Raw genomic sequence first — 26,639 nt, forward strand, 5'->3', positions numbered from 1 at the left:
ATGCTACTGACTTGATAATTATGTAGACCCAGAGATAATTTAATAGAGAAGATTAAACCCAGAAGGATTGCAAAGCAGCTTAAAAATCATTGGGAGAAATTAGTGACCTTTTAATCTATCAATTTTCTGATGAATCATCATGTTCTGATTAGTTTAAATTCATACCATCCATTTCTATACTTATAACTAAGGTGGAATTGATTTCTGCTTTTCCTGTAGAACAGTGCTGTAGAATATTAGCATCCAGGAACTGCAGGAAAATCCTTCACATAGTTACTTTTAGAATGAACAGAATTAATGATGCCTGTTTCATGGTGGAAGGGCAGAGGGTGGTTGGTAGTTACATTCCCTGCAAGTGTTCATAGGCACTAGGTCTGGTTATATATAAATATATATGATTTTTTTAGAAAGACACCCACATTTATGTTTGTAGCCATTTGAGAATTTGCAGTTCCCAGTTCAATTTCAGTATTACATACTTGTCAGTAATTGTTTGGATAACAACATATATTGTGAGGCTGTATTTTTATGAAGCTTAATTTTTCATGAAATGAGATAGAGTTTTAAAAAAATTGATGGCACTGATATGAACAACTCCTGCCGTTGTTCAGGGAAGGCTGGAGCTGGTGGTTGCTAGGCAGCCAGGGCCATCACTGGGAAAGCCACCTAAATGAATGATCCGCTGAACAGGAAGGCAGTCCAAGGGATGAGAAATTAATTCTCTGTGGGGCCAGGCAACTTAGATTCATTTCCTCCCACCCCCCACCGTTTTATCTGTAATAACACTATTAACTAACAGAAATATCTTGGCCATAAGAATAACAACGGTAGCCCTGCTTCCAGGGGCAGAGAGAGGGATGACAACAGCCTACAGGGGAGAATGTATGGTGAAGGGATCCTCCGGTCCTTCTGAATGGAATTATCTTCAAAATTCAGTTTATTCCCCTCTCTGGAAGCCTTGCTCATAACTTACTTGCTCTCAGAGAAGCATGAGAATTGGAAATGTCAGAGCCCAAACTGTAGGCTAAACCCACGGGAGAAGTAGGGCCTCCGTGCTTCACAAGCAGCAACACAAGAACCACAGCTGGATTCTTCAGTGTTCTTAGCATCAGTGATAAAAAAAAAACACACACAAAAGCTGACATGTGATGGCTACCAGTTATTCTGACCCATTCAGTGCTCAGAATTTTTCTTGAACTGTCTCTTTGCATCCTTAAGATGTTGCTATGGGGCCGATACTCTTCTCAGCCCCTTCTTATATACCGGAGAAGAAGCTGAGGCTTACAGATGTTAAGGAAATGGTCCGAGAACACATAGCTGGTGCGTGGTTAAGCCCCAAATCACATCCAAGTCTTTCTACTCCAGAGCCATTGTGTTATACTGCCTGTCTTGTGGGAGGCTGTCTTCCTGGAAAAGGGCAATCTATATTTCTATTTTTAAAACATTATGTTTAAACTTTTTAAAAATTGTTTTGGGTGGAAATTAAAGAGTAAGTTGATGAAGACACAGTGAACGAGCAAGTCAGTGTTACTGTTTACAGAGGAAAAGAAAGGAGGGCAAGGAAGGGAAGAGAAGGCTCAATGGAGCTGAGAAACCTTCACCACATGAAGGTCGCAACAGGAGAGGGCGACTCAGAAAAGAAAGTAAGAGTAATTGGAAAGGTAGGAAAAAAACCAAGAGTGCTTATATTCACATATTTATTCATATAATATATACATTATTATTACTCACTATTATAAATAGTACTATCTAATATTTTTGGGTACTGTCTGCCAAGCACTCTTCTAACCCCTTCGCATGTATTGCATCATTTATTCTTCATAATAGTCTTGGGGTGAACACTATTATTAACCCCCACATACAATTAAACTGAGGCACAAAGAGGTTAGGACACATGCCCGAGGTCACAAAGCCAGAAGGTAAATTTTAAGCTCAATCTCTGGCATTGGAATCTGAGTGCTTGTGTTGCTATGCTGTATTCCTAATTTCATAGTTTGACCCAAGATAAAATTTTTTATAGAAGTATGATCTGGGCTAATTTTTTTTTCTGTGTAACAAGGTATTCTGTGATTCTTTTAAGCACAAATATTGGCTAATCACTGATCATCTACAAAAACTTATATAGGAGAGATACTTTTCAAGAAAATTATTTTCAGACTATAAACACAGATATGATTCTAGGCTCAGTATTATGTTAGTCCTAAGGCTATGCAGAAAATAATAGTACCTCAACCTCAGTATTTTCTTCAGCAGAAGCATGAGGGGACTCATGCTTGCATCATACATTCTTTCATACATTCCCATCACGTGGGTTCTCTGCATGATTTAAAGCACATTTTGTCTAGATGCTCCTGCAGCCTGGGGCCTTCGGTTTTGGTATCTGTCTTAGGGGTTCTCTAGAAACAGATCATGAAAGGGAAATCTGTGTTCAAGTGATTTATTAAGTGCTCAAGGAAAACTGGGATGAAAGTGGGGAATCAGGACAGAAAAGGGGAGGAAGCCAAGCAAAACTGCCTCCTCAAAGTCCAACAGAGGCCATTCAGCCTGATGAATCTTCTGCCTCGCAGCTGTCCCCACCCAAGGAAAAGAAGATGGGGCTTACCTACTCCTCACCCCTTATACAGTGGTTAAGGGCTACCACAGGGACATGTAAATTTCCAGGTGCTTCCTGCCTTTGAAACACAAGAAAAGTCCAAAGACAGCCCTCCTCTTGCTGAAGGAAGTAAAAGCACATTGAAGTTGTCAGGAATACCACGTAGAAATGGTACAAAGGTATCCTAGGGGATCTGGGAAAAGTGTGGCTGTTATCTACTGCAGTCTCTCAAACTTCCTTCCTGATAGCAAATGAAACTATTATTTGCATCATGCTAGGAAGCATGTTAGTTACCACATTAAGAAGCCAGTCCCCTTATATGTGCGTAACATTTAATTCTGTCCTGAATTCTATGGTAACTCTGATAGCAAATAGGCTTCACTTCAACTCTGAATTGTTTAGTACGGTCTGCCTGGCACAGTTTTGAGAGAGGCTGTGAGCTCTGGATGGAAAGGTGCCATGTTCGATTAGGGATGCCTGTCACTAGCAACAGAGAAAGCGAGCATAGTTCTGATAGAGAACTTTGAAGTATAAGGTATGAAAAGTAAAAAACTCTAGAGATAGAGATATCTCAGAAATAAAAGGGTTATTGAGCCTTTGCAGATGCAGCCAGAAAAAAGACCAAGTCCTGGGACAGGCAGTTTCTGCTTCACCAACAGCAAGGCCAGTTAACAGAAACAAGTCTGTCCACCAGACTCAAGAAACAGGACACATTTATGAAAGGTCTGAAGGAACGAAAGTTATTTAAATTTAATTGTCTATAGATAAGGGAGGCGGGCTAAGGAAAAACAGGGGAAGTCCAGGGTGGGTGGTTAGTCCATAGAGAAGGTTCCTGGGTGGTTGTTGGGTGATGGTCAGGGACTGTTCACACACAGGAGGGGTTTGCCAGTTCTGGGGACCTTCTAGATAATTGCTGGAATGCTTTCATACCAGAATATGGAGTCTCCAGTTAGCTACAGCCTGCAGCTGTTGACTAATTACCTTCCCTTTCTGCCCCATTCTCCGGCCCTTATGTCACTCAATTTTAGTACTCAGAATTTTTCCTTATCAGGTACTACTAGAATGCCTGGGGTATTCTTAAAAAATATTAATGTTTGGGCCCCACCTTCAGAGATTCCAACTTAAGAAATCAGGGCGCTAAGGAAGGGCTCTGGCATCTGTGTTTTGTTAAAAGCATCTTATGTGATTCCATTATTGCAGCAAAGGTAAAGAACCACATTAATACCCAGTATCAATCATCATGCTATTTCCTAGTTGCCCAATAAATGTTTTCAGGAATACCTTAAAATAATGAAATTAATCCTCCAAAAAACCAATACTTTATTTATAATTCCTTTCTTAGTCTCATAAAAATGCCTTTTTGTCTTTCTGGACCTTCACCTAGAGTTGCCTTTGAATAGGCTAGGCATTGCCAAATCTTCATTTGCCTTCTACGATAGATTGAAATCCTTGATTTCTATGCACATGTCCTTCAAACAATTACACTTGAATATGCATGTCTTTGTAAAATGATAACTTTACCTATATGAAATATTGTTGGGATCTATGCATTTGTAATTTTTAAGGCAAAAAAATAATGTATCCTGTGATTATTCAGTGCTATTGCTTGCTAGGAAATGATTTAGCAACAGCATGATTACTGGCAAAAGTATGTCACAAACTTGAATGCCCTCTTGTGGAGGACCGTGCAAATATTATCAAGTAAATACTCCCTAAAAATATGTATTAAAAATATGACTGGTTTTCTCCAAATATCTGCCTTTCATGTGAAGAATTAAAGACTTCTTCTAGGCAATTAGAGCTTTTCTTAAAATCACTTTTTCCTCAATTATATACTATTTCAAGCAAAATTGTTCTTAGCTTGAATAACCCAGATAATTGCCTCAATTCTTGAATTCATTTCACTAGCATATACCTAAACTAAATATTTCATCGCATACTAGAACTTTCCAAGAATGTCAAATTGTATGATTAAAATGTTTCTCTCCTTTATCCTGGTGTCCCAGAGAAATGAAATATTAAGGCGAGATTAGGGTAGAAGGTCAGACCATTGTCAACAACTCAGAAATGAATCTTTCCGAAAAATATCCATAAGTGAAATTGCTGGGTCATATGATAGTTCCATTTTTAATTTTTTGAAGAACCTCCATACTGTTTTTCATAGTGGCTGCACCATTGTGCATTCCCATCAGCAGTGCACAAGGTTTCCAGTTTCTCCACATCCTGGTTAGCACTTGCTATCTTTTTTTTTTTTAATAATTGCCATTCTGACAAGTGTGAGGTGGTGTCTGTTGTTTTTGATTTGCATTTTCTTGATGATTAGTAACCTTGAGCATTTTTTTCACATACCTTTTGGCTATTTGTATGTCTTCTTTGGAGAAATGTCTACTCAAGTTCTTAGCCCATTTTTAAATTGGGTTATTTGTTGTTTTGCTATTCAGTTGTAGGAGTTCCTTATATATTTTGGAGATAAACTTCTTATCAGATATATGGTTTGTAAATATCTTCTCCCATTCCATAGGTTTCCTTTACACACTGTTGATTGTTTCCTTTTTTGTACAGAAAATTTTTAGGTAAATGTTTAGTTAAATAAAATGTTGGAGAAAAAAAATTTGTAAAATCCAATTTCTCACCACCCCAACTGCCACGACCTAGACCAAGTCACCATCCTCTCTCATGTACTGTAGTCATCCCTAGATGGTCTCCCTGCTTGTACAGCTGCCTCTTTACAGTCAGTTTTTTTCACACAGAAGCCAGCATGATATTTTTTTTATTAAGGTATCATTGATATACAGTCTTAGGCTCATGTTTCACATGAGCAGCATTGTGGTTATTACAGTCACCCATATTATCAAGTCCCCCACAGACAACCCATTGCAGTCACTGTCCATCAGTGTAATAAGGTTCTAAAGAGTCACTACTTGTCTTCTCTGTGCTCTACTGCCTTCCCTGTGCACCCCCCACATTATGTATGCTAATCATAATACCCCTTAATCCCCTTCTCCCTCCCTCCCCACTCACGCTCCCCACCCATTTCCCTTTGGTAACTGCTAGTCCCTTCTTGGAGTCTGTGAGTCTGCTGCTGTTTTGTTTCTTTAGTTTTGCTTCATTGTTATTCTCCACAAATGAGTGAAATCATTTGGTACTTGTCTTTCTCCACCTGGCTTATTTCACTGAGCATTATACCCTCTAGCTCCACCCATGTTGTTGCAAATGGTGGGACTTATTTTCTTCTTATGACTGAATAATATTCCATTGTGTATATGTACCACATCTTCTTTATCCATTCATCTACTGATGGACACTTAGGTTGCTTCCATATCTTGGCTATTGTAAATAGTGCTGCAATAAACATAGGGGTACATATGTCTTTTTGAATCTGGGATTTTGTTTTCTTCGGGTAAATTCCTAGGAGTGGAATTCCTGGGTTAAATGGTATTTCTATTTTTAGTTTTTTGAGAAACCTCCATATTGCTTTCTACAATGGTTGAACTAATTTGCATTCCCACCAGCAGTGTAAGAGGGTTCCCCTTTCTCCATATCCCTGCCAACATTTGTTGTGTCTTGTCTTTTGGATGTTAGCCATCCTAATTGGTGTGAAGTAATATCTCATTGTGGTTTTGATTCACATTTCCCTGATGAGTAGTGATGTGGAGCATCTTTTCATGTGCCTGTTGGTCATCTGAATTTCTTCTTTAGGAAAGTATCTGTTCAGATCATCTGCCCATTTTTTAAATCAGGTTATGTGCTTTTTAGGTGTTGAGGTATGTGAGATCTTCATATATTTTGGATGTTAACCCCTTATCAGATATGTCATTTATGAATATATTCTCCCATACTGTAGGATGTCTTTTTGTTCTGCTTTGCTAGCATGATATTTTTTAAATGCAAATAGAATCATTTATTTCCCTACCCAAAAACCTCCACGGAAATCCTACGTTAATCAAAATAATGTCCTCATTATTGTTTAAAAGGTTGCAAGCAGCTGTTTGCTGGTTATGTTTTCAGCATCACCTTTGTAACTCTCCACACTCTTCTTTTCAGTCACATTGGTTTCTTTATAGTTCCTTACATGTGCTTAGCCTGTTTCTGCTTCAGGGCCCTTGCAGTTAACTGTTGTCTTTGTCTGTAATATTCTAACCAAAGACAAGTGTATGGGTCCCTCACTCACTCCATTCAGTTCTCTGGTCAAATGTCACCTCCTCACAGAGGCCTTACCTAACCGCCCTGTACAAAATAAAGGACACCATTGTCTCTGATCATCATTCTCTTTCCCTTTCCTGTACCGTTTTTTTCCCCACACACAACTTACTATTTGATATTGCATCACTTACTTATACATTTGGCTGTTGTTAGTTTTCCTCACTACACTGTAAACTCCATCATTATTAAGGCCTGTAAACTCATGAAGTTTATGGAGCATTGACTCAGTGCTGTATTGTCATCACCTAGAGCAGTATACGCAGAATAGGCACTCAAGAACTAATCAAACAATGGATAAATAGAGGTTTCAAAGTAACAGCAGTTCTAATCGCTTTGCAGCAAGTATATTTTAAAAATATTTGAAAGTCCTATTCAATACAAAACATTTTAAGCTATTTTCTTGGAAAATATTTTGTTTTATGGCCTTTTCCATTAATTTTAAGTTTTATTTGTTAAGTATTTCATAGACACTGGATTACTGTCCCTGCCTTTATGGAATTAAAAGTTTCATGAGAGGCAGTTTTTAAATGATGACAAAGTGTGACTAGTGTTATAAAAAGACAAGAAGAAATAATTTCTTTGCCAAACAATAACCCACATGCAATATTAATTGTTTTGAACCATTTCTGTTTCTATAAATGTTTTCAGAGGAATACAGCTTTAATACTGACTAACATGAACAAAATGAGAAGGGATTTTGAAAATTTCAGAATCATAAACAGGTGTTGCCTGTGTAGAATAAAGTTAAAGAAGATTTGGCAAGTTTTGACAGGCCAATTCAATATAGACGATCTTACTATAGTGAACAGCATTTGATTTTGGACTGTGGAATATCCATTCAGGTACTTATAACAACTCTTTGTTGAAGCAACCCTCCCGCATTCTCAGTCCCTGTGGTTTTTCCTTCCAGTCCCCTACTAGCTACAATTTCTGGCTAGGCATGTGACTTAGGCCCAAACCAATCAGTGTATTATATTCTACCTTGCCACAGTCATTGGTTAAAGTCGAGCACATGAACCAGTCAAAGCTATGGAGATGCCTTAAAACCTTGTGAGGGAACTGCAGATGTGTCTGAAATGGTTAGGCTATAGAGACTTGAATTCCTGCCATTAACTTACTACCGAATTGAGACACAGAAGACCAAAAGTATTGGGTCCTATAGTACACCTGCTTACATCATGGGAACCCAGAATTCTGCTGTGCTGGAAGCCCAGTCTTTTAAGTTAATGCAGCCACACATCTCATTTTGGTCAATTTTTCTCTGAGTTGAAACCACAAGAATCCTAATACACTTTCTGAAGTGTTGAAGGCCCACATAAGGAAGAAACAGATTCCTGTTTATTAAGTCTGTCTGAAAAATTTATACAGAAATGACAGACTTAATACTTCCAACAGTTGGATACATTTTACCCATTCAGTGTGTTTTCTCTCCCACACAAAATTTACAAAAATTGAAAATGTAGATGCCATTCAAAGGAAAACATGGGCCTTTTCACTCAAGTGATTATTCTTAAAAAGAATCCATTAAAATCCATTAAAATCAGAATTGCCACCCCAACTTATAAAGCAAAATTTACATATTCTGGTTTCTAACTCAATAGACTCATCTTTTTTTCCCCTTTAATGTTTGTTTTACAGCTGGGTTATAAAATAGGAATATGTAATTAAAATCCTCAGATCCATAATTATAAGCTCTATTCCAGTATAATTGTTGAGTCTTTTGACAAGTCCATCACTAACTTCCAAATATCACGTCAACATTAAAAATGTCATCATTGTCAGCTTTCCATCAATACACTTGATTGAATAGAAAACTGTTTCTTTCCGTATATAATCTGTAGCCTATATTGATTCACTGTACTTATTTTATCAAAGAGGGAAAAATAATGAAAGCATAGAAATAGACTTCTACTTGTCATTAAGTGGTGTATGTTTTTCTTTCAAAGACTATCATGAAGCTATCAGAAATTATTCTTTACTGTAATTTTTAGATATCTTTCCAATAGTTATTAGAATATTGATTTAGCTGATTACCTCCTTAGCCTATTATAAAATGCCCAAAAGAAAATAAAAGTTTATTAATGGAATGACAATATATAGCTAAGATCTATATTGTAAAGTTAGTGTCAAACACTAACTTTGGGGTACCTTGAAAGAAATGTTATATCTTGAAATGGAGATATTAAACCTTATTCCGTGAAAATATTCCCATCTCATCCCAGTTTCATCCTTTCTGCCCTCCACCCCATTTTCATTCCTTAGCACTGTCCTGCCATGCTGTTTGTCCTCAAAGTCTGGGCTTATTTTCACAAGTGACTAATTAACTGTGTCCATAGACACACTAAGGCAGAACACGCACCACGAAAGACAACTTTTAGGAAGTAAGTTCATTTTACCATTAGAAAGGAAAAGGCAGTGCATGTTGAACAAGATAACTCTCTCCCACCACTTCTTGCTCTTGACAGAGGCATCTACATTGCCTCACAAAGTAGGATTTTTAAAGGACAATTGAATTAAGGTACTGTAATTAGACTTCCAAACTGACTTTCAATATAACAAAAAATAGAAAAAGCCACATGTTACCCCACCACCACCACCACCACCACCACTATCATTGAATAAGGAGGGTGAAGTAGGTACCATGGGTGGCAGTGGGCAGGGTTTGTAATACGGATGGAGTGAGACATGAGAGTTGAAATTGAGACCCAGGGAAGCGTTTGGAAGACCTCTGGGAGGAGGAGTAGGGGCAGCCTCAGCCAACCCAGGGATCTCATTACTGCAGTGTGGGAAAGGAGATGGGTTTTCTATCTGCAGGCATTTTTTAATCATGCCGGGGTGGACTCCAGACATTGCTGACTTGCCCTTTCCGGACATTCCCGAGCTGCCCACTCTCTACATTAGAAATAAATACAGTTACTCCAGCTTTCCTTGGATTGGTGCTAATGTGGTATATCTTTCTCCATCCCTCTATTTTTAACCTACTTGAGTTTTTATATTTAAAGTACACTTCTTGCAGACAACATATAGTTGGGCCTTATTTGTTATTTTAATACACTGATGGTCTCTTAGAATTAATCTATTTGCCTTATTTGAATTAATACCCATCCTGTTTGTAACTGTTTTCTGTTCATTGCATTTGTCTCTTATTTTTTCCCCCCTCTTGTTTGTTTTAGTTGAACAATAATAGTACATGTTAAGTATTTATCATGTGATAGGCACATACTTTATATTACTGAATGTTACTCCCTGATGTAGCTCTTTTATCCCCTTCTTAGCATGTCAATTTTTCTTCTCTTTCAGTTTTTTTAGTACTTGCCTCAGTGTTTCCATATACATTTTTAATTATTGTAAGTGTAGCTTCAAATGCCACTGTATCTACTTTATAGATAGCGTAGGTATCTTCTAGTATTCCCAAGTTTTCCTTCCTGTCACTTGTGATATTGTCATTCTTTTTACCTATCAAGATGCTATAATTTTCTGATACATTGTTACTATTTAAGTCATCTCTTAGACCAAAAATAGAAAAACTGTTTTACCTTCAAAATGTATTTCTTCTTTCATACTCTTCCTTTCTTTATGTAATCCAGGTCTCTGACCTATATCATTTTCCTTCTTGCTGACGAACTTCCATTAACATTAACATTTCTTGCATGTCAGGTATACTGGTTATGAATTTACCCAGCTTTTGTTTGTCTGAGAAAGTCTTTACTCCTCCTTTAATTTGCATCAATGGATATAGTCTTTTGATTTATTTTTTCCTTCAACATTTTAAATATTTCATTCTACTCTTTTCTTGCTTGCATGGTTTCTAAAGAAAAGTTGGCTATATTTCTTACCTTTATTCCTAGATAGGGAGGTTTTGTTTTGTTTGTTTTCCCCTGTGGCTTCTCTCAGGATTTTCTCTTTTTCTTTGGCTTTCTGAATCTTGAATATGATTTGCTTAGGGGTGTGTAGGTGTGTGTGTGCATCTGCATGTGTCTGTATGAATGTATAGATAAATATTTATATACTGTATCCCAGGTGAGAGGACATTCTGGAAGTCTTTTCCCTGAGAGACTAGGCCTTTGTTAGGGAAAAGGCTCTGGATTTATTTCACAGTGATTCTTTTTTCTTTTCTGTCCCAAGGTAATCTTTTTATGATTTTCACTGCAAGAAGCTAATGGAGTTCCTTGTGGACAGCCTATGAACGTGTGGGCCCGCAAAAGATTGTGGCACCCAGAAGTTCCCACTCTGATGCTGGTCCACACCCATCCTCTAGCAAACCATCAAAATTACCATGTAAGTCTTCATACCAGTTTGTAGCTTTAGCAGCTTCTGTTCCAGGTAAGCAGGATTTGGCTGTGATTTTCTGGATTCATCTGTCTCTCTAGATTTTGGAGTGCTGATTTGCCCTGATGGGTCCAAGAAATGTCATTGATTTTCAGTTTGTTTAGGATGAGAGGCCCCACTTTTTCTGTATGCCCAAACACAGGGTCAGTGATCTGTGAATATATACAGTAGCAGTAGTGGTGCTTAGCTGGGTCCAGACATGGATAAAATTCACTTCCATTACGTTAATTACTATGGACCAGGTCTTCACCTGGGATTTCATTTTTTGTCATTATGATAAGCCCAGAGATCTGCCACATTGTATCGTTCTTACAGTGGGATCTGGTATCATCTTTCTACTGTGTGCAGTGTTACTTAGGCATAACACAAAATGTTCACAAGTGGCACATTTTCTTTAAAAATTGATGTGGACAGGAGGGCAGAACCAACATGGTGGCGTGAGTAGGACAGTGGGAATCTCCTCCCAAAAACATATATATTTTTGAAAATACAACAAATACAACTAATCCTAAAAGAGAGACCAGAAGACACAGGACAACAGCCAGACTACATCCACACGTGCGAGAGCCCAGGGCCTGGTGAAAGGGGTAAGATACAAGCCCCGGCTCGGCGGGACCCAAGCACACCTCCCCCAGGACTGCTAAACACCTAGCCCCAGCCACCTGCACCAGAGCGCAGACACAGTGCATGCGTGGAGGGCTGGAAAATAAGGAAATAGGGCAGCAAGACCTCTGAGCGGGTTCCAAAGCTGATGCCCCTGTGACAAAGAAAAGCGAGTGCTTTTTGAAAGTCTTAAAGGGACAAGGACCCAACAGCTGGACGGAAACAACACAGGTCACAACCCAGTGGCTGGAAATTACAGGGAAAACCAGGCACACTAACCCCCTGGGCAACAGCTGTGAGACCCCTCACGGAGGTAAACAGCCAAACAGCCCCCGGTCCATTACCCCTCTGGGTGCTGCGAAAGCAAAGAAACAGCGTAAGGCAGACCCTGCCCACAAAAAGGGAAATTCCTCCATATTGGCCTGGCAAGACACAAAGACCCAGTCTACACGCAATTACCCAACACAAGCCACTAGGGGTCGCAGTTGTCCCAGTAAAGAAAGGCCAGTAGCAAGTGAAAAGTTTGGCCCTCCCAGCTGACAGTCAATAGCACCTGTCAACATGAAAAGGCAAAAAAATATGATCCAGACAACACTAACCCAGACAGCTTCGGCATCTGCCACATCTTCCCCTGAGAAGGAACCTGGGGAGATAGATTTAACCAGTCTTCCTGAAAAAAAATTCAAAACAAAAGTCATAACCATGCTGATGGACTTGCAGAGAAATATGCAAGAACTAAGGAGGGAGAATACAGAAATAAAACAGGCTCTGGAAGGACTTCAAAACAGAATGGATGAGACGCAAGAGACCATTAATGGACTAGAAAACAGAGAACAGGAAAGCAGAGAAGCTGATGCAGTAAAAAGAGAGATAAAAGGATCTCCAGGAATGAAAGAATTCTAAGAGAGCTGAGTGACCAATCGAAATGGAACAATATCCGCATTATAGGAGTACCAGAAGAAGAAGAGAGAGAAAAAGGGATAGAAAGTGTCTTTGAAGAAATACTTGCCGAAAACTTCCCCAAACTAGGGGAAGAAATGGCCTCTCAGACCACAGAGGTACACAAAACTCCCATGACAAGGGATCCAAGGAGGGCAACACCAAGACACATAATAATTAAAATGGCAAAGATCAAAGACAAGGACAAAGTATTAAAGGCAGCCAGAGAGAAAAAAAAAAGGTTACCTACAAAGGAAAACACATCAGGCTATCATCAGACTTCTAAACAGAAACCCTACAGGCCAGAAGAGAATGGCATGATATACTTAATGCAATGAAACAGAAGGGCCTTGAACCAAGACTCCTGTATCCAGCACGAATATCATTTAAATATGAAGGAGGGATTAAACAATTCCCAGACAAGCAAAAGTTGAGGGAATTTGCCTCCCACAAACCACCTGTACAGGGCATCCTACAGGGACTGCTCTAGATGGGAGCACTCCTAAAAAGAGCACAGAACAAAACACCCAACATATGAAGAAGGGAGGAGGAGGAATAAGAAGGGAGAGAAATAAAGAATCATCAGACCACGTTTATAATAGCTCAACAAGCGAGTTAAGTTAGACAGTAAGATAGTAAAGAAGCTAACCCTGAACCTTTGGTAACCACAAACTTAAAGCCTGCAGTGGCAATAAGTTCATACCTCTCAATAATCACCCTAAATGTAAATGGACTGAATGCACCAATCAGAAGACACAGAGTAATAGAATGGATAAAAAAGCAAGACCCATCCATATGCTGCTTACAAGAGACTCACCTCAAACCCAAAGACATGCACAGACTAAAAATCAAGGGATGGAAAAACATATTTCATGCAAAAAATAGGGAGAAAAAAGCAGGTGTTGCAGTACTAGTATCGGACAAAATAGACTTCAAAACAAAGAAAGTAACGAGATAAAGAAGAACATTACATAATGATAAAGGGGTCAGTCCAACAAGAGGATATAATCATTATAAATGTATATGCACCCAATACAGGAGCACCAACATACCTGAAACAAATACTAACAGAACTAAAGGAGGAAATAGAATGCAATGCATTCATTCTAGGAGACTTCAACACACCACTCACTCCAAAGGACAGATCCACCAGACAGAAAATAAGTAAGGACACAGAGGCACTGAACAACACACTAGAACAGATGGACCTAATAGACATCTATAGAACTCTACATCCAAAAGCAACAGGATACACATTCTTCTCAAGTGCATATGGAACATTCTCCAGAATAGACCACATACTAGGCCACAAAAAGAGCCTCAGTAAATTCCAAAAGATTGAAATCCTACCAACCAACCCAACCAACTTTTCAGACCACAAAGGCATAAAACTAGAAATAAACTGTGCAAAGAAAGCAAAAAGGTGCACAAACACATGGAGGCTTAACAACATGCTCCTAAATAATCAATGGATCAATGACCAAATCAAAACGGAGATCCAGCAATATATGGAAACAAATGACAACAACAACACTAAGCCCCAACTACTGTGGGATACAGCAAAAGCAGTCTTAAGAGGAAAGTATATAGCAATCCAGGCATATTTAAAAAAGGAAGAAAAATCCCAAATAAATGGTCTAACATCACAATTATCAAAATTGGAAAAAGAAGAACAAATGAGGCCTAAGGTCAGCAGAAGGAGGGACATAATAAAGATCAGAGAAGAAATAAATAAAATTGAGAAGAATAAAACAGTAGCAAAAATCAATGAAACCAAGAGCTGGTTCTTTGAGAAAATAAACAAAATAGGTAAGCCTCTAGCCAGACTTATTAAGAGGAAAAGAGAGTCAACGTACATCAACAGTATCAGAAACGAGAAAGGAAAAATCACGACGGACCCCACAGAAATACAAAGAATTATTAGTGAGTACTATGAAAACCTATATGCTAACAAGCTGGGAAACCTAGGAGAAATGGACAACTTCCTAGAAAAATACAACCTTCCAAGACTGACCCAGAAAGAAACAGAAAATCTAAACAGACCACTTACCAGCAACGAAATTGAAGCAGTAATCAAAAAACTACCAAAGAACAAAACCCCCGGGCCAGATGGATTCACCTCGGAATTTTATCAGACATACAGGGAAGACATAATACCCATTCTCCTTAAAGTTTTCCAAAAAATAGAAGAGGAGGGGATACTCCCAAACTCATTCTATGAAGCCAACATCACCCTAATACCAAAACCAGGCAAAGACCCCACCAAAAAAGAAAATTACAGACCAATATCCCTGATGAACGTAGATGCAAAAATACTCAACAAAATATTAGCAAACTGAATTCAAAAATACATCGAAAGGATCGTACACCATGACCAAGTGGGATTCATCCCAGGGATGCAAGGATGGTACAACATTCGAAAGTCCATCAACATCATCCACCACATCAACAAAAAGAAAGACAAAAACCACATGATCATCTCCATAGATGCTGAAAAAGCATTTGACAAAGTTCAACATCCATTCATGATAAAAACTCTCAGCAAAATGGGAATAGAGGGCAAGCACCTAAACATGATAGAGACCATCTATGATATACCCACAGCCAACATTATATTGAACAGCGAGAAGCTAAAAGCTTTTCCTCTGAGATCAGGAACTAGACAGGGATGCCCACTCTCCCCACTGTTATTTAACATAGTACTGGAGGTCCTAGCCATGGCAATTAGACAAAACAAAGAAATACAAGGAATCCAGATTGGTAAAGAAGAAGTTAAACTGTCACTATTTGCAGATGACATGATACTATACATAAAAAACCCTAAAGACTCCACCCCAAAACTACTAGAACTGATAACGGAATACAGCAAAGTTACAGGATACAAAATTAACACACAGAAATCTGTGGCTTTCCTATACACTAACAATGAACCAACAGAAAGAGAAATCAGGAAAAGAACTCCATTCACAATTGCATCAAAAAAAAATACCTAGGAATAAACCTAACCAAAGAAGTGAAAGACTTATACTCTGAAAACTACAAGTCACTCTTAAGAGAAATTAAAGGGGACACTAACAAATGGAAACTCATCCCATGCTTGTGGCTAGGAAGAATTAATATAGTCAAAATGGCCATCCTGCCTAAAGCAATATACAGATTTGATGCAATCCCTATGAAACTACCAGCAACATTCTTCAATGAACTGGAACAAATAATTCAAAAATTCATATGGAAACACCCAAGACCCCAAATAGCCAAAGCAATCCTGAGAAAGAAGAATAAAGTAGGGGGGATCTCACTCCCCAACTTCAAGCTCTTCTATAAAGCCATAGTAATCAAGACAATTTGGTACTGGCACAAGAACAGAGCCACAGACCAATGGAACAGACTAGAGAATCCAGACATTAACCCAGACATATATGGTCAATTAATATTTTGATAAAGGAGCCATGGACATACATTGGCGAAATGACAGTCTCTTCAACAGATGGTGCTGGCAAAACTGGACAGCTACATGTAGGAGAATGAAACTGGACCATTGCCTAACCCCATATACAAAAGTAAACTCAAAATGGATCAAAGACCTGAATGTAAGTCATGAAACCATTAAACTCTTGGAAAAACACATAGGCAAAAACCTCTTAGACATAAACATGAGTGACCTCTTCTTGAACATATCTCCATGGGCAAGGAAAACAACAGCAAAAATGAACAAGTGGGCCTATATTAAGCAGCAGCAAAAGACACCATCAATAGAACAAAAAGGAGCCCTACAATATGGGAGAATATATTTGAAAATGACAGATCCGATAAAGGCTTGACATCCAGAATATATAAAGAGCTCACACGCCTCAACAAACAAAAAACGAATAACCCAATTAAAAAATGGGCAGAGGAACTGAACAGACAGTTCTCTAAAAAAGAAATACAGATGGCCAACAGACACATGAAAAGATGCTCCACATTGCTAATTATCAGAGAAATGCAAATTAAAACTACAATGAGGTATCACCTCACACCAGTAAGGACGGCTGCCATCCAAAAGACAAACAACAACAAATGTTGGCGAGGCTGTGGAAAAAGGGGAACCTTCCTACACTGCTGGTGGGAATGTAAATTAGTTCAACCATTGTGGAAAGCAGTATGGAGGTTCATCAAAATGCTCAAAACAGACTTTGACCCAGGAATTCCACTCCTAGGAATTTACCCTAAGAACACAGCAATCAAGTTTGAGAAAGACAGATGCACCCCTATGTTTATCGCAGCACTATTTACAATAGCCAAGAATTGGAAGCAACCTAAATGTCCATTGATAGATGAATGGATAAAGAAGATGTGGTACATATACACAATGGAATACTACTCAGCCATAAGAAAAGGGCAAATCCTACCATTTGCAGCAACATGGATGGAGCTGGAGGGTATTATGCTCAGCGAAATAACCCAAGCGGAGAAAGAGAAATACCAAATGATTTCACTCATCTGTGTAGTATAAGAACAAAGGAAAAACTGAAGGAACAAAACAGCAGCAGAATCACAGAACCCAAGAGTGGACTAACAGGTACCAAAGGGAAAGGGACTGGGGAGGATGGGTGGGTAGGGAGGGATAAGGGGGGAGGAAGAAGAAGGGGGGTATTAAGATTAGCATGCATGGGGGGATGGGAGAAAGGGAAGGGCTGTACAACACACAGAAGACAAGTAGTGATTCTACAACATTTTGCTATGCTGATGGACAGTGACTGTAAAGCAGTTTATAGGGGGGACCTGGTTATACAGAGGATCAAAGCCTAAGTTGGCTACCCCGAAAATGAACTAAGATACGATATGAAAAAGAACTTCCAACACCAGCACTCTCTGGAAGACTCATGCCAGAAGATGATCATCAAAAAACTCCAACAAAGATCCATGCGCTGCTACAGGTGTAGATGCACCCATCCCACTGGTTCCTGGACTTGCCATGGGAATGAAGAAGGAGATATCTAAGCTGGCCTGTGCATACAGTAAAACAACAAATTTGACTGGATCTATACTGTTGGAACTCAACCAAGAATTAGGAGAAGTGCAAATTGTAGCGCTCCAAAATCTTACAACTACAGACTATTTACTGTTAAAAGAACATATGGGATGTGAACAGTCCCCAGGAATGGGCTGTTTTAATTTGTCTGATTTCTCTCAGACTGTTCAAGTTCAGTTGGACAATATCCATCATATCATAGATAAGTTTTCACAAATGCCTAAGGTGCCTAACTGGTTTTCTTGGTTTCACTGGAGATGGCTGGTAATTATAGATCTGCTTTGGTTATGTAGCTGTATTCCTATTATGTTAATGTGTGTACACAATTTAATTAGTAGTTTAAAACCTACACATGCTTAAGTTACTCTACAAGAAGATATGTCAAAGAAATAACCAATCTTCCCATATTTTCTTCCGCCTGCTACTTCTATTGCTTTTCTTCTTCCTTCCTAATTACAACCCCTAAATAGAATTCGTGCCTCATATCGAATTTACCGAGTATCATAATTCCTCCAGGTGGTAAAGATACCTCGAGACAAGTGCTGGGCATAGAAGCCACAGGGCATAAATCTGCAAAGAAGTAAAAAGCTAACCTTTTCAAACAATATGGTTTCTCTCTCACTTACCAACTTTACATTCCCCTGTATGGCCCCGGAAGATGACTGGTTAGCCAGAGACGGGTAAGATTCCTCAAGGGAGGAACAACCTAAGACAGGCACAGTCGCAGGGGGGCCATCAGGCGAGAAATTGGGGATCAACAGAGGTGATGCTTAGAACCTCACCCCCCCTGTTCTGAGAGAAATCTGCTGCATCCATGGATGTTTTATTGCCCTTGTCTAGCTTGGATTAACACATAGTCTACAGGCACACACCTGATCATCTACATTTGCTCTCTTACAACACTAAACTATGTTTTCTACCTTTATCTTGCATCTACCTACCACTTCAGCATTTTATTAAAAATAATAATAATAAAGAGAGAAATGTGGTATCCACATATAAATCAAATATAAAAATCAAACAAATATTCATATTTGGACTGACTGTTTATAGTTCATAATGCATTATCAAAACCAAAAGTTTCTGTGATGACTGCCCTTGCACTGTTCACCATGTAACTTATTCACTATGTAAGAATTTGTTCTCCATGTAAGAACTTGTTCGTTATGCTTCAGAAGATTGGAGACTGACGAAAATTTGGCTTGGGGTGGATTAATGATTGTGCATTGAGCATTGACTCCCCTATACAGAATTTTATTGTTGTTAACAACCATTTGATCAATAAATAGGAGAGATGCCCTCACAAAAAAAAAAAAAGTACACACTTCCAATTGTAAAATAAATAAGTAACCGGGATGTAATGTATAGCATAAGAAATGTAGTCAAAATATTGTAACAACTTGGTATGGTGATAGCTGGTACCTACAATTATCATGTGTATCAATGTTGAATCACTGTGTTGTACACCTGAAACTAATGTAATACGGTGTGCCAACTACCCTTCAATAAAAAATAATTATCTACAAAAAAAAATTGATGCGGACAGATAATTATGACAAGTCTGATTAAAGAAGCATCTGCTATTAGAGAAGTCTTCAGAGCATTTGATATGTTGTTTTATGGTAAATTCAGAGGAGAGAGGTAGACATTATTTCCCAAAATCTTTTCATCAGAGGATCTTCAGTTTCCCTCCTAGAGCATCTGGTGGAGCTTATGCTGTGTGGAATACTCTGATATATGCTTTTGTTGGTATAAAAGGAAACACACAGGCTCTAGAGCAAAATAGATATGAGTTTGAATCTCAACCTCACTACTTACTCTTTAGCCAAATTGCTTAATCTTATTAGCCTCATGTTCCTCATCTATAAATTAAAGACATAATACTAAATGTATTGATCCATTAATTGATATCATAGGAGACAATAGCATCTACTCAGGAGTAACATGGGGATTCAATAATATTAAGTATAAACATTTAGCAGTTATTAATACTCTGTTATCATCATCAGACATCAGGCTCCAAAACATTGATGAGCTCTTCCCCAGACTAGAACCAGTTTTCTCAGAATCAGTATGAAGGCTGAAATAAAGTAGCTGCCCAGTCATAAGTACTGGAATAACACATCTGGTCTGATCTACTGTGTCAGAAGGATGTGTGTAGGAGTGCATCTAAATGTCAGTTTCCACAGCCTGTGTAAACACTGAAATGTCATTCCATGTTTGGTAAAATTCACAAGGAGCATTGCATGAGTCTTCCAAATATGGCCCAGGAACCAATTTTCTTCTGGGAAAAGTATAGGGCCAGGGCTAGAAGCATTTAATCTGTGTGAGCAAGCATCTGGGAGTCCTTCATTTGAAGTGAATTACTTGTGTTAATTGGCTACTAAGTTATTGTGATTGCATGTTAGAGTCACAGATAAACCCTCTTGGACTCTGATGTGTTTTCCACCCTAAAATGTCAACATGGTGGGTGAGCTGCCATGGAGAACACCAAGGACGCAACTGCTTTATGGTATCTGAGTCCCGTGTGGTTAGCGTTGCTCAGTGCTAGATTCAATACTATAATCTTGAACATGTTGACTTGGAGTAATATGCGTGATTAGGTGGCTTAATTGCATGTTGTAAAGGAAGCTCTGACCTTTCCAGTCCCATTCTGGATGTGGTATTGTGCTATTGGGAGGAGGGTGAGCCAAATGTGTGGGGGAATTTGACAGGAGCAGTGTTCCCTTGTGTAGTTACTCAAGTGTACTCAATACTTTTAGAAACCATGGGAACAATGCCTTAACTACAGTGGCCATTTACTATTTAAGGGAAGTTTTGTAGAAGTCAAGTTGCCTTGAACAAGGATTCAGGAGCATTATCGCTAAATTGTGAATGTTGAAAGTCCAACATCAGCATGTTCAGTTCTCTAATTTTTAGCCAATTTGGGAAAGTAATACAACATTGAAGATTAAAGACATTATATTCTTGTCCATCAATCCACTAGCTAAAAATATTACAGACTAGCAGTGCTGTGATCATTCCACATGACATCAAAAAGATGCAAATATAAATCCTGTCATTTGCAAAATATTTTACAGTTTAAAAACTAACTTCACATTCATTATAGTGTGAGGGAAAGCAATGTGAGAGAAGACAAAGCAGACATCTTTTTCCTGATTTGATGGTTGAAAGAGAAAAGCAGAAATGTTAAATGGATTGTAGCAGTGAAGATGGAACATAAATCCAAGTCTTTTAACATCAAGTCCATAGTTTCCTCCCCTCCTGTGGTATCTATAATGGGAAGACACCTATTCTGAAAGTAAGTATATTCCTGGGGCATCTTACAGCCTGCGGATGAGACCCAGAATTTTGAAATACAAATTAATTTTGCCAGAAAGCTGTATTGTTTCTTGACAGTGTGTGTAATTCCCAAGAATGAAATGAAATGGCTTGGCATCTTTTGTCAAAGTTACCTAAAAATTAGGCAGGGCCTGCCTGCACAGGGTGGAATGTACTAGAAGGAAAGCTATTACCCAGACAACCCAGCCCTCAGTCATTGAAATGTCCTGATAATTGCAAAAGGTATGTTTGGAACCTGAATTGTTGATATAATTGACCCAATTTTCTCCGTGGCTTTATATGTGAATGCAGTTATGCATAAAACCACCAGGCACTGATAAGTCTCTGCCCCCAGCCATAAATTACCTCCAAAACAGCATCCTCCGGATCCTTGGCTGCTACTCTGTAAATGACTGTGCCCAAGGCAGTGTCTTCTAGGATATAAATCTCAGTAACTGCCAGAAAATGTGAAATACATATGCTTGAATGAGTGTCACCATGATAAGCCCAAAACCCCTCATCCAATCCTGGATTTTATGTAAAGCTTACAGCTTTGTGCTTGCTCAGTATAGATGTTTTTATAGGGTGATTCCCTTTAATCTTAAAAATCATAACTATAATAATAATAACAGTAATAAATGTGAGTTATCAAGTGTCCATCTTGTGACAGGTAATAAAAGGATTTTTAAATGTAAGCGATAATGATGAACTTTTTCTGAGCACTTGTTAATTGCTAAGTACTTAACATGGGCAACTTGACTATTATTTCCATTTTACTGGGGTGTAGAAAGATTAAGTTACTAACTCAAGGTCACATCTAATACACTAATATTGTCTGTTTTTTAAATTCATGTCTGTCTTTTCCTGATGTTTTCCTGTTTTCTATCCATTTTTAAAACAGTAGGGACCACAAACATGCACATTTACTGGGTGGGACAGTGGGAGACTCCTCAGGGTCTGAGGGAGGGACCCTCCCTGCCCCCCTGCCCTCCCCACCCTCCACCTGGAGAAGCTGCTGCTCCACCATTTGGCCAAGAAGGCAGGATCTTTTAAGGAAAGGAGTCCCCGGGCCGGCGTGAACACCGCTTAGGACACTGGCTTGGCCATCTCGTAAGAAAACATTTAGGGACTGTCCACAGGTAACCTAGTACCAGGCTCACTGTTTTAGAAGTCAGAGAGCCTGATATGACCTTGGATCTGCCTTTGAGGAGTTTATCATCTGCTTGGGGGAAGGGAATAGAAGGAACCTAACATTTATTCAGCACCTACGCTATGCCTGGCACAATGATTGGCACGTCAACACACTGTTGCAGGCTGAGCTACATTGAGAAGGGATTACTACCTCTGTTTAACCAATGAGGAAACTGAGGCTCGGGCAGGATTAGAAACTCTCCCCACTTAGTGGCCACCCCAACATCTCAACCTCAAATGTTTATGTTTTTAATAGAGATCATTGGATCATCCACATGTAGGTTTTGGGTTTAAATATTTGAATACATAGAGACAAGTGATTAGAAAGAATGAGAAAATAGGGAGATTTATATACAGTGAAAATCAAATAGAAAATTAGAGAAAGAACAAATAAGATATGACCCCGGTCCTCATAAAGCTTCTAGCTTAATAACCCGGACATACTATTAATTAAATAATCACACAAAGGAATTATTTTAATATACAATAATCAGAGAAATAAGTAGCTTTTAATGCTGAACAAGTTACTTCACCTTTTTAAGTCTACTAACTCCTCTATGCAATGCAAATATGACTAGAACCTCCCATATGAAGCTCTTAGGACAGGGCTACATAGCGCCTGGTAAGTGGCAGCCATTCATCATTACTTTTGCTATAATTATTCTCCCTATTTCACCTATGGCTATGGCACTATGAGAGCGCATAGGGCACAGGGCATGAAGTATACACATGTATGTCCACTGGATCCTTCTCCCCCCGAGAGAAGAACTCTGTACCTTGGTCTCCTCGAGCAAGGGATCCAGTGAAGGTGGGTGGCTCATTGACATCTGCGATCTGGATTAAAATGGTCTCTGATGCTGTTGCCCCATGGTCGTCTTTGGCATAGATTGTCAGAGAGTAGAGAGTAACCATCTCAAAGTCCAGCCTGGGTACTCCAGTGGTAAGTAACTAAATTTCAGGAAGTTGTAGAATAATGGAGTAAATGACTGACTTCATAAGGATGTACACAGAATATTTTAGATCTATAATGCTTAGTATGAATCAGCATTTTTTTAAAAAAAGGCATAAAAATCTTGTATTTAAAATGTGGAAGCAAGGTGATCTGACTTATTAAAAACTTACATTAACAAAGAGTTCATTCATGTTATATCAAATGGTTTCTCTGTCATCCTTCCTACCATTCCATGTTATTCTTTCTAATAACAAGTTTATGGAGTCCCTCCCTCAATTCTAATTTGTCAGGGAGTATCCTAAGTACTTTACAAACGTCCCATTCTGTCCTTGCTATTGCAAGTGGGTACTCTACTTGGGTACAGATGTAGAAATTGAGGCTTGGAGAGGTTAAGCAGCTTGGCCAAGTTTTCACAGATAGAAAGTACAATGACTCTGGACTTCATCTAATTTCACACGCATGTTCTTAATCATAAGCCTCAACTGTCTAGGGCCTAAAAGTGGATGAAGAGTCTCTTTCCTCCCTCATTCAGTCACCCACATGTCCTGTTCTAGGCTTCCTTTGTGGTCTCACACTGGCTTTCGAACTGCTCTCCTCAGGGCTCCCCTAAGGTTGACCATCAATAACACTGGACTCAAATTCCATCTCTAGTATGAAAGGCTTTCAAGACTTTGACCATGACCCTTCAGGTCTCAAATCTGGATTTTTTTGCCCTTAAATGAAAGCAATGAATATTCTGTCACTAATGTTCTTTGCATATCTCACATGATGTAAATAGGTTAAGAAATGCTTGTTTCTGAAATGTTCCCACTGGTAAAGTAACAGAAAACAAAGGTTTTATTGAATAGCAAAACCCACTGGAAAGGGTTGGCCACTTGTCTTTGTCAAACCATGATGTTCTATGTCAAACCATGAACCCTTTGTCTAAAATGATGATGGGTTTGAAAGCAATACTAATAGTTCACATGTATTGAGCCCTTACTGTGTACCAACTGCAAGTGTTTAATTGGAATTATATAATTTAACACTGAAAAAAACCCTAAACAATGTGACTGGTATTTTTCATATGCCCATTTGACAAATAAAAAACAGAGGCTTAGCAAGGTCACCAAGCAAAGGACAGAGGCAGGGTGTAAATCTGGGCTTTGATACTGAAGTCTGTGCTCTTAGCCACACTGCTCCACTCTGGTATGCCTGCCTTTCCAGTATTAGAATCACCAGCTCTCAGAAGAAAGGATCCTCCTGCCACCCCAACAAGCTCATACTAATACGAGCTAACATTTAATGAGCACTTTCTATGTGCCAAGCATTGCTTTCAATTCTTTACCTCATTTAAACATCCAAAGAAACCTATGAGCAAGGTACTATTATTAGCTCCATTTCACAGATGAAGCAACTGGAGATTAGATTATGTAATGCAGCTAGGAAAGTCATGCTGCGGAAGGGCAGAACCTGAACCCAGTTCCTGCCAGTCTGCCCTTCCCACTGACAAACAGTATGAGTTACTGTGACACCTGAATATCAAACCCCATCACCACCACCAGGAGAAGCCAGTAATACATTCATATTTGATGATTTTTCTCTACTAAACACTTAACACAGGTTGGAGACTTTATCTCTATAATTCTTCTAATTATCCCATAGAGCAAATGCTGTTATCATCTTCATGCTACCAATGAGGTAACTGAAGCTCAGAAATTTATGCCCAAGTCACAGAGGTAGTAAGTGGCAGCTAAGATTTAATGTCAGGTCTGCCTGACTTAAAAACCTGTTTTCTTTTCATCATACCCTGAATGCTTCCTGATAAGTTAATTTAATACCATAGCCTGATTTGAAGATACACAGGAGTTTCAAGCTGTAATTAAGCACAGTCTGTTCTCAAGCACACCCTGAACAAAGCCCCAGGCTCAGGCTGGTCCCACTGCTTTAGGTTCCCTCTGCCCTGGGATCCCCATAGGGGAAGCAACTGTGTCTTTCTTGCTCCCTAGCACTTTACACAGTGTTGGGCTTTTCAGCACTTACTGAATTTTTAAAAATGCAAATGCTTACTTTTCACACTTGATAATGGAAGAAGACAGGAAGGTGGTTGTGGTCCCTTCTACTTGATTGCTCTCATCCAAAGAACACAGAGTGCACACACTGAGGGTAATTTGGATTCCTTTTCCTCTCCTGCCTGTGCCACCCTGTTTGTGCTACTCAGTGACAAGTAGCAATTTGAAGATTATATAACCAGAGCACACCTTGTCTCATTTCCATTAATTTATCTATATAATCAGTTCACTTTAAGCTTTGCTATTGTTTCTCAAGAAGACTAGTTCAGTTTTGGGTTTGTTTTTTTTTTTTTTGACTGCCTGCCCAGTCACCCTTCCTTAAGCTTAGTATTTTGCAAACCAAACAAGGAGGGAAGTTAACAAAGGATAGTGATATGCTAAACCTCAAATAGAACAGCATATTCCCTTTTGTATTGTAATGTGGTAGAGACAGATTTTTAGGTCATTGGGTTTTGCCTTTATCTGCAGGTTAATTTCCATGCTAGGAAAGTTTTTCATAATTGAACTATTTCTAAATCTACCTAGAGCTGATCTATTATGACACAGTTATGATAATGTGACCATCTTTCTTATAGTGTTTTGTTATCTGTAATTTGACTACAACAGTGCTGAATATTTAAGCATAAATATATTAATCATAGTAACAACCACTGTGTGTTAATTGCTTGTTACCGTCCCAGCACTAAGAAGGCACTTTGCACACTCTCTCATGGGGTCTTCTTACCACCCCCTGAGTGAGGTGATATTATTATCTATCTATCTCTTTGTCCAGAAAAGAAAACCAAAGAACAGAAAAGTCAAGTAGCTTATCCACGGCCACCTGGCTACTGGGGGAGCTACGATTCACACCTAAGTTTGTCCAGATCTTAAAACCCATGCTTAGAAGAACTGTAATTCACTACCTCACCAAAAGCAAATCATAAAAAAACAAAATCAATAAGCAAACTACTGAAGAATCTTTGCTGCCATTTTGCTGTTAAGACATAACAAAAATCAAATTACGAACAAGCATGGGACAGTATTTTGCACTTAACTGAAGTTGGAAGCAAATTTGATATCAGACAGTAGTAAGGTTTGGCAAGGATATTCAGTAGCCTCCTAACAGGTATGCTTTGCCCCGCCATAGTCTGTCCTCATCACAGCAGTTAGAGTGGCCTGTTTTAAATGTAAGGAAGTCATATTTGTATTCCACAAAATTCCCCAATGGTTTTTTAGATGTGGAAGGTAGATTTAATGTCCCCAATTCTTTACCCTTCCCTATGTTCATGTCCTTTAGCCATGTGATTTTGCAGTTCCTTCCATTAAAAGCAGTGCTTATTACATCTCCATCCTGTGTGGCATGGATACTTGTTTTAACCAAAGGGATACAAGCAGACATAGGTCTTGAAATGTGCATGTGGAGTTGGCTGGGTTCTCAGTGATAAAAGAGGATTAGAGGCAGTA

The 26,639-nt window shown here is 38.9% G+C and overlaps 1 protein-coding gene across 1 annotated transcript in view; it reads right to left on the reverse strand.

Moving 5' to 3' along the window:
- The window catches only part of LOC118972522 (cadherin-related family member 3-like), a 65,788-nt gene that overhangs the window by 31,773 nt on the left and 7,376 nt on the right, over positions 1 to 26,639 (reverse strand). Inside the window, exons 3-4 of the mRNA XM_073230450.1 lie at positions 22,970 to 23,141; positions 21,369 to 21,457 (exon numbers count right to left, since the gene is read on the reverse strand). Coding sequence (XP_073086551.1) covers positions 21,369 to 21,457; positions 22,970 to 23,141 — 261 coding nt within the window. The remainder of the gene's footprint in view (positions 1 to 21,368; positions 21,458 to 22,969; positions 23,142 to 26,639) is intronic.

This window comes from Manis javanica, chromosome 3 (genome assembly GCF_040802235.1).
Source record: "Manis javanica isolate MJ-LG chromosome 3, MJ_LKY, whole genome shotgun sequence".
NCBI classification, from domain to species: domain Eukaryota; kingdom Metazoa; phylum Chordata; class Mammalia; order Pholidota; family Manidae; genus Manis; species Manis javanica.